The sequence below is a fragment of the Oncorhynchus nerka genome, linkage group LG26, assembly GCF_034236695.1.
Source record: "Oncorhynchus nerka isolate Pitt River linkage group LG26, Oner_Uvic_2.0, whole genome shotgun sequence".
In the NCBI taxonomy this organism is placed as follows: domain Eukaryota; kingdom Metazoa; phylum Chordata; class Actinopteri; order Salmoniformes; family Salmonidae; genus Oncorhynchus; species Oncorhynchus nerka.
Window position 1 is genome coordinate 45,709,803 of NC_088421.1, and position 14,413 is coordinate 45,724,215.

General features: G+C 42.5%; 2 protein-coding genes and 1 pseudogene across 4 annotated transcripts in view; 2 read left to right on the top strand and 1 right to left on the bottom strand.

The window, feature by feature from the left end:
* LOC115119911 (NACHT, LRR and PYD domains-containing protein 14-like) overlaps positions 1-1,440 on the bottom strand; it is a 16,209-nt gene extending 14,769 nt beyond the window's left edge. For 2 of the 3 annotated variants that reach the window (XM_065010808.1, XM_065010810.1), the window contains exons 1-2: positions 1,349-1,440; positions 328-516 (exon numbers count right to left, since the gene is read on the bottom strand). In XM_065010808.1, the coding sequence (XP_064866880.1) occupies positions 328-500 (173 nt within the window). In that variant the 5' untranslated portion in view covers positions 501-516; positions 1,349-1,440. The remainder of the gene's footprint in view (positions 1-327; positions 517-1,348) is intronic. The other variant, XM_065010809.1, reaches the window with a different exon arrangement.
* The window catches only part of LOC115128092 (NACHT, LRR and PYD domains-containing protein 12-like), an 80,905-nt pseudogene that overhangs the window by 38,639 nt on the left and 27,853 nt on the right, over positions 1-14,413 (top strand).
* LOC115115194 (NLR family CARD domain-containing protein 3-like) lies at positions 11,806-13,290 on the top strand. Its single transcript, XM_029643683.2, has one exon. The coding sequence runs from the start codon at positions 11,821-11,823 to the stop codon at positions 13,273-13,275; it is 1,455 nt and encodes a 484-aa protein (XP_029499543.2). The 5' UTR covers positions 11,806-11,820; the 3' UTR covers positions 13,276-13,290.

Below are 14,413 nucleotides of genomic sequence, written 5' to 3' on the forward strand. Positions count from 1 at the left end.
ATGGATTTGAACCTTTCTAGTCTCATAGTATCCATAGACTGTCAGTTAAAGATACATATTTTTCAAACAAGTATTATCCTATTGTTGATTGACTGACGATGTCTTTCCAAATCCCCCAGCACTGCTATTTCTAAAGATCATTTTAAACTAATATTGTGACTTTTCAACCGTTCCTATTTCCCTGTAAATTCTGTTTTTGCTAAAAATGTTACAGACACATGAAGGTACCTATAAGCAATCATTTCTGATGATATTGTTTTTAAATGTGAATGTTGGGGGGATTTAATGATTTAGAAATAAAGTTCTTATATGACACTGTCATCTCACCTCTTGGCTTTGGTGTCATGTTCCCCAGAGAGTCTCATTTTAGAGGCAGGGCCCCCCTCCTCTCTCTCCCCAGAGAGACTCATTTTAGAGGCAGGGCCCCCCTCCTCTTTCTCCCCAGAGAGACTCATTTTAGAGGCAGGGCCCCCCTCCTCTTTCTCCCCAGAGAGACTCATTTCAGAGCACTGAGCACTAAACAGAGATCCAACATGTTGGTTGTGGTTAACACAGTGACAACTAATTATGGAATGTCAATTGTTCTATTGTATTCATTATCTCTTAGAAATAAAACATTTGCTAACAGACACATCCAAACAGTCAGGTGATTTAATGCATCACATGAACATGTAGTGGTGACTGATATGTTTCACCTCTTCTCCATGTAGAGAAACTATTGATAATAATATCTCACTTTCTCTGTTAATCATTTCACTCATTCTAGTGTGTTGCTTTGTTCAACAGGTATGCTATTATTATACTATTACTACATTTAATTCAGAATAACAATGTTAAGAGAAGTATGTTCAGTGGTTTCACCCCAAATTACACAAGAAGCAGGAGCTCACTGTAATTATGATAACAACAAACGTTCTGATATTCTGTCAGATGATTTAGAACTATGAGACATTAACATTTTTACAAATTGTAAAATAACCACGATATACGCATCCTACAATACGATATATGAACAATGTGTTTCTGAATTTGACTTGCCTACGCCCCAGTTAGCTATATGAACAACATGTTATTGAATGTGACTTGACTACACCCAGTTAGCTATATGAACAACATGTTATTGAATGTGACTTGACTACACCCAGTTAGCTATATGAACAACATGTTATTGAATGTGACTTGACTACACCCAGTTAGCACCATTTTGTATGATTGAACTGTCACGTAGCTGTCCCAGGTGAAATGGACTGTTACATCTGAGTGTTTAACTGTCATTCACTATACTAAAATAACACCAGACATTGAATTTCTCTACACACTTCACAATAAACCCTGGGAAGAGTCTTACCTTGTAGCCTGAATTCACAACCAGAACTCAAGTCATTGAGATATTATCCGTTCTGCTGAGAGAGAACCTTCCTGATGACAAGTGTCTCTGTATGTTCTATGTACAGTTGATCTTTGGATGTAATAATATCTGGTCAAAGTCTAGTGACACAACACCATAATATATCATAAACATAGCAGCAGTTTAACCTTTGGACAGTAAAGACCATGGCATATTATAACATGTAGAATCATTATGATGATCCAGGTTCATACTATAACATGTAGAATCATTATGATGATCCAGGTTCATACTATAACATGTAGAATCATTATGATGATCCAGGTTCATACTATAACATGTAGAATCATTATGATGATCCAGGTTCATACTATAACATGTAGAATCATTATGATGATCCAGTGTCAACATATCTCCAACGTTGAAGTATACAGTGGGGTCACAAATTATTGACACTCTTGACACCCTCAAACCAACTATTTGTTCCCCGATTCAGATCTGTTCAAACCAAACGTAGCTTCCTGATTCAGATCTGTTTAAACCAACTCTTCTGATTGTCATTGTCATTCAATGTATATATAAAGTTGGCAAAAACACACACAGATCTGGGACCAGACTAATGTATCTGTGGGTTGCCAGTTAGACTGTCTGGTCTGTGGTCAGCAGTGGTGGCTGGTGGCATGGAGGACAGTCCTATAATAATGGCTGGAATAAAATTAATAGAATGGTATCAAATGCATCAAACACATACAATTCCATCCACTTCATTCCAGCCCTGATTGTGAGCCGTTCATCCTCCCCTTAGCAGGCTCCTCTGGTGGTCAGTGGGCACAACATGGTTGGGGTCAATTTCAATCAATTCAGAAGGTAAACCTCATTAAGAAGCATTGAAGAAAACTGGAATGCCAGTGTACATCCTGACACTTTTATTTCAATTGTATTTAACCTTTATTTAACTAGGCAATTCAGTTAAGAACAAATTCTTATTTACAATGACGGCCTACCAAAAGGCAAAAGGCCTCCTGGGGGGTAGTGTCTGGGATTAAAAATATAAATAAATAATATAAATATAGGACAAAACACATATCACGAAAAGAGAGACAACCCTACATGAAGAGAGAACTAAGACAACAACATAGCATGGCAGCACCACATGACAACGCAGCATGGAAGCAACACAACATGACAACAACATAGTAGCAACACAACATGACAACAACATGGTAGCAACAAAACATGGTACAAACATTATTGGGCACAGACAACAGCACAAAGGGCAAGAAGGTAGAGACAACAATACATCACGCGAAGCAGCCACAACTGTCAGTAAGAGTGTCCAAGATTGAGTCTTTGAATGAAGAGATGGAGATAAAACTGTCCAGTTTGAGTGTTTGTTGCAGCTCGGTCCGGTCACTACCTGCAGGGAACTGAAAAGACGAGCGACCCAGGGATGTTTGTGCTTTGGGGACCTTTAACAGAATGTGACTGGCAGAACAGGTGTTGTATGTGGAGGATGAGGGTTGCAGTAGATATCTCAGACTGGGGGGAGTGAGGCCGAAGAGGGTTTTATAAATAAGCATCAACCAGTGGGTCTTGCGACGGGTATACAAAGATGACCAGTTTACAGAGGAGTATAGAGTGCAGTGATGTGTCCTATAAGGAGCATTGGTGGCAAATCTGATGGCAGAATGGTAAAGAGCATCTAGCCACTCGAGAGCACCCTTACCTGCCGATCTATAAATTATGTCTCCGTAATCTAGCATGGGTAGGATGGTCATCTGAATCAGGGTTAGTTTGGCAGCTGGGGTGAAAGAGGAGCGATTACGAGAGAGGAAACCAAGTCTAGATTTAACTTTAGACTGCAGCTTTGATATGTGCTGAGAGACGGACACCGTACCGTCTAGCGATACTCCCAAGTACTTGTATGAGGTGACTACCTCAAGCTCTAAACCCTCAGATGTAGTAATCACCTTTCTGTGGGGAGAGGGGCATTTTTCTTACCAAACCACAAGACCTTTGTTTTGGAGGTGTTCAGAACAGGGTTAAGGGCATAGAAAGTGTGTTGGACAATTGACTGGGGCACAGTGCTGTGTTCTGCTGGAGGTGGTGGTGTGAGGCCTTAACCTCAGCCTCCCTCCCTCTCTCATTCCCTCTTCCTGGTGGTGGTGTGATGCCTTAACCTCAGCCTCCCTCCCTCTCTCATTCCCTCTTCCTGGTGGTGGTGTGATGCCTTAACCTCAGCCTCCCAACCTCTCTCATTCCCTCTTCCTGGTGGTGGTGTGAGGTCTTAACCTCAGCCTCCCTCCCTCCCTCTCTCATTCCCTCTTCCTCAGTACGATGTAGATGAGACCACTGACCAGACACAGAGGGAAGGACACCCAGGCCAGAATGTAGGCAAAGCCAAACGCAGCATCCTCCTCCCCATCCGGACTCATTACCGTGTAGATTATAGCTCCACACATCACAAACAGACCTGGAGAGAGGGGGAGGAAAAGGAAGGGAGAGGAGAGAGAGAGAGAGAGAGAGGAGAGAGAGAGAGAGAGAGAGAGAGAGAGAGAGAGAGGAGAGAGAGGGGGAGAGAGAGGAGAGAGAGAGAGAGAGAGAGGGAGGGAGAGAGAGAGGAGAGAGAGGAGAGAGAGAGGAGAGAGAGAGAGAGGAGAGAGAGAGAGAGAGAGAGAGAGAGAGAGAGAGAGAGAGAGAGAGAGAGAGAGAGAGAGAGAGAGAGAGAGAGAGAGAGAGAGAGGGGGAGAAGGGAAAAACACATGGTTCGTTTTAGACAGCTGTTGAGGATCATTCATTTTTTCCAAGTTGACACACCTAATATTTTGTGACAGACTTGGTTGTGTTCTGTATATTGGGACAGGGCTGAATCTGCTAGCTTCCACTAGTTAACATCCGGAGCCAGAGAACCACGGCCATGTGCAGATTTAAAAAAAAATATCCAGCCAACTCTGCCCACAGGATCAAATTGAGCTAGCTTAGCTAAGACACGGTATCTAGCATGAGATTTGGTTGGGTTCCAACTCAGAGATTATGACACACCTAACATAGAGACATTAAACCAAACCTTGTATTAAGGGGCCTGACATTGAGGCAGTAAACCAACCGTCGTATCCGGCCCTGTTGTGACCATTCTGAGAAATCATATGAAACTCCTTTGAATCACACCTTCATAATGCAGAATATATTACTTGTTTGCTGATAAGTACAACTTTAACTTCTCTAGAGCCTGTAAAGTATAAACTTTTTTCTCTCACTATTGTGACTGGTGGGATTAAATGTGTTAAGGCTGCTATAATATCATTGAGTTACATGGCTACTTTAGCTACAGATTTTAAACTGATAACAAGTTCAAACAGGTGCCATTAATACAGGTAACGAGTGGAGGACAGAGGAGCCTCTTAAAGAAGAAGTTACAGGTCTGTGAGAGCCAGAAATCTTGCTTATTTGTGTGTGACCAAATACTTATTTCCCACCATAATTTGCAAATAAATACATTACAAATCCTACAATGTGATTTTCTGGATTTTTCTTCTTCTCATTTTGTCTGTCATAGTTGAAGTGAACCTATGATAAAAATTACAGGCCTCTCTCATCTTTTTAAGTGGGAGAACTTGCACAATTGCAATACTTTAGCTGTACTTTAGCTACATATTTTAAACGTTATAAAACAGCATTCAACATGAGGCAGACAGCTCTTACTTTTCTCCAGTGTGTCAGCAAGCTCCTTCTGGTTCATTTTCCTCAGGACGTGCAGTGTGATCTTCAGAGCCCCCTCTCTGGCACTGCTCTCATGCTTCTCATCTTCAGCATCCACCACGTCCTGCTTCTGACTCTCAAAGCCTTGTGGGAGTTCTGGTCTCAGAATCATCTTGAACCTCTTCAGCCCGTTGTTCATGTCATAATATTCTCTTCAAGCAACTGAAATAAAGTCAATAAGTGAATGAATGATTGACATATCAACTTTACTTGAGGTAAACAAGTGGCTAAACTCACAGATACTAAAGGCTACTTCAATAAACAGATAAATACAGTAGCAACAGGATAATTAAATCCCAAAGAAACGCTAGCAACCTGTATCTCTACTAGGAGTCTTCCATCAGGTCAAACATCTGTCCTAATGAGTTACTGACGCCATCTTTACCCATAACCCTCCATTCTCCAGACTTACAGGTGAACCATAGGAGTCTTCCATCAGGTCATACACCTGTCCTAATGAGATACTGATGCCATCTTTAACAATAACCCTCCATTCTCTAGACTTACAGGTGAACCATAGGAGTCTTCCATCAGGTCATACACCTGCCCTAATGAGTTACTGACGCCATCTTTACCCATAACCCTCCATTCTCTAGATTTTCTGTGTTGTTGTGACTACAGCTGAACAACATGATGGAGGACCAGACATACTGAATTACTGTGTTGTTGTGTCTCTACAGCTGAACAACATGATGGAGGACCAGACATACTGAATTACTGTGTTGTTGTGTCTCTACAGCTGAACAACATGATGGAGGACCAGACATACTGAATTACTGTGTTGTTGTCTCTACAGCTGAACAACATGATGGAGGACCAGACATACTGAATTACTGTGTTGTTGTGTCTCTACAGCTGAACAACATGATGGAGGACCAGACATACTGAATTACTGTGTTGTTGTGTCTCTACAGCTGAACAACATGATGGAGGACCAGACATACTGAATTACTGTGTTGTTGTTGTCTCTACAGCTGAACAACATGATGGAGGACCAGACATACTGAATTACTGTGTTGTTGTGTCTCTACAGCTGAACAACATGATGGAGGACCAGACATACTGAATTACTGTGTTGTTGTGTCTACAGCTGAACAACATGATGGAGGACCAGACATACTGAATTACTGTGTTGTTGTGTCTCTACAGCTGAACAACATGATGGAGGACCAGACATACTGAATTACTGTGTTGTTGTGTCTCTACAGCTGAACAACATGATGGAGGACCAGACATACTGAATTACTGTGTTGTTGTGTCTCTACAGCTGAACAACATGATGGAGGACCAGACATACTGAATTACTGTGTTGTTGTGTCTCTACAGCTGAACAACATGATGGAGGACCAGACATACTGAATTACTGTGTTGTGTCTCTACAGCTGAACAACATGATGGAGGACCAGACATACTGAATTACTGTGTTGTTGTGTCTCTACAGCTGAACAACTCTTTCCATGATGGGAGGACCAGAAGACCAAGGTGAGATTACTGTGTTGTTGTTGTCTCTACAATAGCTGATACATAGATGGAAATCCTACAATATAACCCCACTAAATAGAATTCTAATAAATGTGGTATTGTCCATCCAGGTGTTATGTGGAATGGCTGAGTGACTTGTTCTCTCTGCCCCCCAACAAGAGTCATACTGAATTACTGTGTTGCTTGTGTCTCTACTGTCCCTGAACAACATGATGGAGGACCAGGCATGGTGGAATTACTGTGTTGTTGTGTCTCTACAGCTCCCCAACAGAGAACATCATGATGGAGGACAACAGACATACTGAATTACTGTGTTGTTGTGTCTCTACAGCTGAACAACAGATGATGGAGTTCTCCAGACAGTGGTGGATTACTAGTGTGTTGTGTCTCACAGCTGAACAACATGATGGAGTCTCTCTGTCCCCCAACAACAGACATAGCTGTTTACTGTAGTGGTTGTTGTGTCTCCCCCAACAATGAGTCATAGCTGAACAACATGATGGAGGAGTGTCTCTCTGTCCCCCAACAGACATAGCTGAATTACTGTGTTGTGTCTCTGTCCCCCAACAGCGAGTGAACAACATGATGGAGGAGTGTCTCTCTGTCCCCCAACAATGAGTCATAGCTGAATTACTGTGTTGTTGTGTCTCTACAGCTGTCCCCAACAACAAGTCTCTTTCCACTGTAGTGGTGGGTCTTGTCATCTGAACCCCCAAGAAGAGTCAAGGTTCTCCAACTGAGTGGTACAGCACTTAGAACATCTCTGTCCCCCAACAACAGAGTCATAGCTGTTCTGCATAATAGTGGTGGGAAATCCTGTCAATATGTCCCCCACTAAATAGCTGTTCTAATAAATGTGGTATTGTCCCCCAACAACAGGTGTTAGCTGTTCTGGAATAGTGGTGGAGTGACTTGTTCTCTCTGCCCCCCAACAATGAGTCATAGCTGTTCTGCAACTGTAGTGGTGGAGTAGCTTAGTGTCTCTCTGTCCCCCAACAACAGAGTCATAGCTGTTCTGCAACTGTAGTGGTGGAGTAGCTTAGTGTCTCTCTGTCCCCCAACAATGAGTCATAGCTGTTCTCCAACTGTAGTGGTGGAGTAGCTTAGTGTCTCTCTGTCCCCCAACAATGAGTCATAGCTGTTCTCCAACTGTAGTGGTGGAGTAGCTTAGTGTCTCTCTGTCCCCCAACAACGAGTCATAGCTGTTCTGCAACTGTAGTGGTGGAGTAGCTTAGTGTCTCTCTGTCCCCCAACAATGAGTCATAGCTGTTCTGCAACTGTAGTGGTGGAGTAGCTTAGTGTCTCTCTGTCCCCCAACAATGAGTCATAGCTGTTCTGCAACTGTAGTGGTGGAGTAGCTTAGTGTCTCTCTGTCCCCCAACAACAGAGTCATAGCTGTTCTGCAACTGTAGTGGTGGAGTAGCTTAGTGTCTCTCTGTCCCCCAACAACGAGTCATAGCTGTTCTCCAACTGTAGTGGTGGAGCGCTACACAGTCTGTATCCTGAATCCTGAACAGATCAGTCAAGACAATAAGTGGTAGCTGAGTAGGTCAAAGGTTCATCTCGGTTAATGCGGAACTAAAATCTTCAGTAATTTGGTAAATTATGTTTCCGTGTTGTAATTTGTCCACGAGAGATTAGCCAAAGGTAGGATACACAACACACACCCAGAGTCCAAAGATCAACTGTACCTAGAACATAGATACAGACATCAGGAAGTTGCTCTCTAAGCAGAACGGGAAATATCTCAATGATTTAACATGTTCTGGTTGTGAATTCAGGCTACGAGGTGAGATTATTGTGACGTGTGTAGAGACATTAAATGTGTGGTGTAATTATAGTATAGTGAATGGAAGTAAAACACTCCTAACAGTCTATTTCTCCTGGGACAGACGCTAACTGGGATTAGGCAAATCAAATTCAAAAACATATATTATAGTTCTACATTTCACATTTCGTATGAAAGATGTAGTTGTATCATATCAGTTCCACTGCAGTATAACAATCCTTGGTATATGAGCCACTGTTACAATTCCCACCAAGTGGGTTAACCCTATTGGTGCCAATGGCATGATGTGTAGGGTGTTTGCTTTTCATGCCAGCGACCCGGATATACTTCCCTGCCCCGCCGTTCGCTACGTGGATGTCAGAAGGGGGATGGTGGCCGTGAGGCCATCAGAAGGCCTGGACGTGTAAGGGGGCTAAGTAGTGCCTTCCAGTTCGAAAGGGGGCAGTATAGTGAGCCATGTTCCACTTCCCACCATCTGGGTTGCGATGTGTAGGGTGTTTGCCTTTCTCGCAAGCGACCCGGGTTCCCTTCCCTGCCCTGCTATTTGCTACAACATTAATAGCATTGGCTACCTGTTGAACAAGGAGACACAATAGAAGTAGTTACATTATTTTAGGATAATATAAGTGTCCATTTAGAGTTGTCTTCTGGGTTCAGCCTTTAACCTGCTTTTATCAATTGGCTGAAATGTAACATGTGACATGTCCTCAGAGTTTGGAGATAAACAGTCCCCGTTTAAATCACTATGACAACCATTTCCTTATTTCTCCAGAGCAGCAAGGGAATCTAGAGACTCAACCTTTGTATCCAATCACATAGGTTTACAGCAGCTCGCAGTTGCAACTTCATTGCTAAGAAGTCAAACTGCTTTGGTTTAGATACATTTCTGTAGCAATCCGGGTTGGGCTCAATTCAGAATTTTGGAATTGACTCCCATTCAACTAATGAGAAAAGTTCCCTCTAGTTGTATTCAGCATTGAGCAAATTTTAGGTCTGCTGAGCGCAAACTTGAATGTTATGAAAATTCGGTGCAACTTCCAGTACATGTTTATTGTGAACACTGAGGCTGTACCCGCTTTAAGTTACAGTTTTAACAGTGGCCAAGTAGCTTTAAGTTACAGTTTTAACAGTGGCCAAGTAGCTTTAAGTTACAGTTTTAACAGTGGCCAAGTAGCTTTAAGTTGCAGTTTTAACAGTGGCCAAGTAGGTTTAAGTTACAGTTTTAACAGTGGTCAAGTAGGTTTAAGTTACAGTTTTAACAGTGGCCAAGTAGCTTTAAGTTGCAGTTTTAACAGTGGCCAAGTAGGTTTAAGTTGGTGGCCAAGTAGCTTTAAGTTACAGTTTTAACAGTAGCCAAGTAGCTTTAAGTTACAGTTTTAACAGTGGCCAAGTAGCTTTAAGTTACAGTTTTAACAGTGGCTATTTGATCATAATGTAAGCCTACCAGGGTGGCATACCATCAAAAACTATGGGAAAAATGCATCCCATAACATAATCATGCTGAAAGTTTGTTGTTGATTTGTTTACAGAGAAAGCATTGTATTTGGTAAAACAACAGTTTACAGCAGGCTGACAGGTCTGCTGTTAGAACCAGTAATGGCCGATTTAACAGTCTAGCGGTATGACTGTGGCTTCCCTCCAGGCCTGAGGAAAACCACTTTCCTCTAGGCTCAGGTTAAAGATCTGACAGATAGTAGTAGTCATAGAGTCAGCTACCAACCTCAGTAGCTTTCCGTCTAAGTTGTCAATGCCAGGAAGTTTGTCATTATTGATCGATAACAAAAAAAATCCACTTCTCCCACACAAACTTTACAAAATTAGTTTTTTTTATGCATGAGTACGACGGCTCAGAGTATGGGCCTGAGTTGTGCCTGTCAATCCTATAGAATCCTACTCTGATGCACTCTGCCTACAAAATCTGCCTACAAAAATGTTCAAATAACTATTTTAACCTTCGCGCTTAGAATAGTCAATTCTATTTCCACCAACCATTTCATTTGTATGGCTTCAGGATCAACTTGAGGATTAAACTAATGCAGTCTGGGAAATATTGTATGGCTTCAGGATCAACTTGAGGATTAAACTAATGCAGTCTGGGAAATATTGTATTTTCCCCATATTGAAGAAAATGTAAGTGACTTAGGACATTTTATAACTTAAAATATTCACATACAGTTTTCCTTGATAATTCATTTTAAGTTTGTCCTGAAAATCTTTTGCTTCAACAATATTTTATATGCATGTACAGTATAACGACATGCTTAATGTTTTATGTCAAGATGTATATTTGTATAGACTACACCTAAAATGGAATAGAAGAGGCATTTGAATTTAATTTGACTGTATTTCTGCCGTTGCTAAAGTTTGAAGCCACTCTGTGGGGCACATCGATCTGCACGTTGAACATAGTGAGATTGTAGACTCCTAAATTGACAGTACAGCTTGTTTAGGTGATTTTACAACAAACTAGCGACTTAACATGCTGATATTGTTTTTGGTATTATTGTGTGTAGCTACGTTTGTTTGTTTGCTAGCTAGCTAGCCAGCCAGACCATACAGAGAGCATTGCATTGTGGGTTTTGTGGTCGACCTGAGCTGCAACAGATTTCCACGACGGTTTTCACATGTTGCTACCAACCTTATTATAACGCCAAAATGAAAATTTGTTAACAAAAACATTTGTTCTCACATATTAGTGTTATTTAATACTGTAAATGATAGGAATGAGTGGTTTTGGGTTGATTTGTCTTTTAGTAAGGAAATGCATCCCAATGCCTATGCGCCATGACCGGGGCCCATAGGGCAACGTACAATTGTCCTAGTGCCATTCAGGGTAGGGGAGGGTTTGGCCGGGGGCTTTTCTTGTCTCATCTTGGCTCACCATGCTCTAGCGACTCATTGTGGCAGGCCAGGTGCATGCAAGCTGACTTCAGTCGATCGTTGTTTGCTCTGACACATTAGTGTGGCTGACTTTTGGTTTAAGGGAACAGTGTTAAGAAGAAGGCGGCCAGGCGGGTCTCAACGTTTAACCTTCGCCTCTGCAAGCCCTTTGAGGTTAAGAAGTAGGCGGCCAGGCGGGTCTCAACGTTTAACCTTCGCCTCTACAAGCCCATTGAGGAGTCGTACCTATCAATGGGAGAAAATGGGGTTAAAATATAACTCAGTGGTAGTTTGAAAGAAGAGCGAACACACAATGGTGGTAGGCTATAGCAGGGTTTCCCAAACTCGGTCCTGGGGCCCCCCCTGGGGGCACTTTTCTTTCTTTTTACCCAGGTTGGACAACCATCGCTGTAGCTCGGCCACCTTCCACCGCAGAAGTAGAAGGCCAACAGGCAAATGTGGTGGATTAAGAGGATATCTCTATCTTAAACTGACAGATTTTGATGGGGATTTTTTACTTATATTGACGTCAATAGACTAGGCAAACCAAGATGTGGATATCATGTTTGTTCTTCCTTTCTGGGAGCTGAACTTGATTAAAGATCAGCAGTACAGTCTGCTTGGACTTCTAAATTTCCACACAGAACTAGACATAGGCAATGCAAAGAAACTCACTGCCTGTAAATCTATGTTCATCTTGGATGGTTTGGATCAGAGCAGATTTCCATTGGATTTCCAGCGCAACAAAAAGGTGTCTGATGTCACACAGACATCGTCTGTTGATGTTCTGCTGACAAACCTCATCAAGGGGAATCTGCTTCCCTCTGCTCTCCTTTGGATAACCTCCCGACCAGCAGCAACCAATCAGATCCCCCCTCAGTGTGTTGACCAGGTGACAGAGGTACGAGGGTTCAATGACCCACAGAAGGAGGAGTACTTCAGGAAGAGATTCAGTGATGAGGACCTGGCCAGCAGAATCATCTCACACATAAAAACATCAAGGAGCCTCCACATCATGTGCCACATGCCAGTGTTCTGTTGGATTTCTGCAACAGTCCTTGAACACATGTTGAGTACAGACAAGAGCAGAGAGATGCCCACGACTCTGACTGAGATGTCCATACACTTCCTGGTCATTCAGACCAGCCTGAAGAACCAGAAGTATCATGGAAGAGGTGAGATGGATCAAGAGGAGCTCGTGGAGTCAGATAAGGAGATTATTCTGAAGCTGGGGAAGCTGGCGTTTGAACATCTGGAGAAGGGTAATCTCATGTTCTGTGAAGAAGACCTGAAAGAGTATGGCATTGATGTCAAAGAAGCCTCAGTGTACTCAGGATTGTGCACACAAATCTTTAAAGAAGAGTCTGTGTTCTTTCAGAGAGTGGTGTACTGCTTTGATCATCTGAGCATTCAGGAGTTTCTCTCAGCTGTCTACATATACCATTGTTACACAAACAAGAAAATGGATGCACTGAAGCCCTTCCTCAAGAGAAAGTCTAGAGCTGCGTATGAAGAGCTAACCTTGGATGAGCTGCTGAAGAGTACCGTGGATAAAGCCTTGAAGAGTAAGAATGGACACCTGGACCTTTTTGTCTGCTTCCTTCATGGCATGTCACTGGAGTCCAATCAGAAACTCCTACGAGGTCTGGTGACACAGACAGAAAGCAGTCCAGAGAGCGTTGAGAAAACGATCCGATCCCTTAAGGTGATGCAGAAGAACATGTCCCCTGAGAGGTGGATTAATCTCTTCCACTGTCTGATAGAGATGAAAGACCAGTCAGTCCAGGAGGAAATCCAAGCATACTGGAGGTCAGAGAACACATCCGAAATCCTCACACTTTCTCACTGTTCAGCACTGGCCTACATGCTGCAGATATCAGAGGTGGTTCTGGATGTGTTTGACCTGAAGGAATACAAGACGTCAGAGGAGGGCCGTAGGAGACTGCTCCCTGCTGTAAGAGGCTGCAGGAAAGCTCTAAGTATTCATGTCAATATCGCATACCAGAATAAATTGTAGTTACAGCAGCATTTTCATTGGCTGACTGGATTTGTAAGAACTATTGTGACAATTTCTCAGTTTAAACTTCACCATATGTAGGAACAACATTATTTTAATTAGCTGACTAAACTTTCTATCAGCTGAAAACTCTTCAACAACTTATAACACCAACTGATCAGAAAAAGTATAATTGAGGCATGTATACAAGGCCTACATATTAGTTGTGCAGGGCTAACAGGGTTAGCAGGGAAAGCTAAGCGTAACATTATAATAACTTATCTGTCATGGTATTTACTCTGTGTTGACAGACTCACTGACTGTCACTTCTCAGACACGTTATGTGAAGTGTTGGCTTCAGTTCTCAGCTCAAACTCATCACATCTGGTAGAGCTGGATCTGAATGAATGTTATGGCCTGGCGGATTCAGGAGTGAAACTGCTCTCTGCTGGACTGGAAAATCCACAATGTAAACTGGATACTCTGAGGTCAGTGTTCCTTTACTTGATCAGTAAGTGATACCTGTTCAGTAAAATCCATGTGTTTCTAATATAATAATGGACCTTAATTTGGGGACTTCTATTTCTATTTTGATAGCAGTTGTGGCTCTGGGTTTAATCAGCAGAGGTTGCTGGGATACCTGTTTAGTTTATGGTTTGGTGTTTCTGCTCATAGTATTTCATCCAACCCTGAAGTTGTGTAGCTCTATTGAATTGTGTCCATGGATAAATGTTTTACCCCGGCCTTGACTGCTCCTGTTATCAGCTTTAAACCCAAATCAGTGAAGGGACGTTGGAGACTGGGCCCAGTTGTGGAGTGCTGCAGAAAGGCTCTGTAATTACTCATGTGTTGGTGCTTTCAAGACAACTGGGAACTCAAAAAAACAAGGTCAAATCATGACGTCAGTGATCTTCAGGTCGGAAAGTCGGAGTTCTAGAAAGATGCCGGAGTTTCCGACATGGAATTCTGAGTTGAAAGACCGTTCAAATAGATTTTTTCCCCCGTCGGAGCGAGTTTTTTTTGTCCCCGGAGTTATCAGTTGTCTTGAACGCACCGAAGTCGGAATTCTGAGATTCCCGAGTTCAGAGTTCCCTGCTGGAAGGAACTTGTTTGAAGTGTTGCAATCAAGTGAAAGTGACAGAGATTTGTGGTGACTGTT

Coding starts and splice junctions, on each gene's coding strand:
- LOC115115194 (XM_029643683.2), top strand. CDS start 11,821: ATGTTTGTTCTTCCTTTCTGGGAGCTGAACTTGATTAAAGATCAGCAG.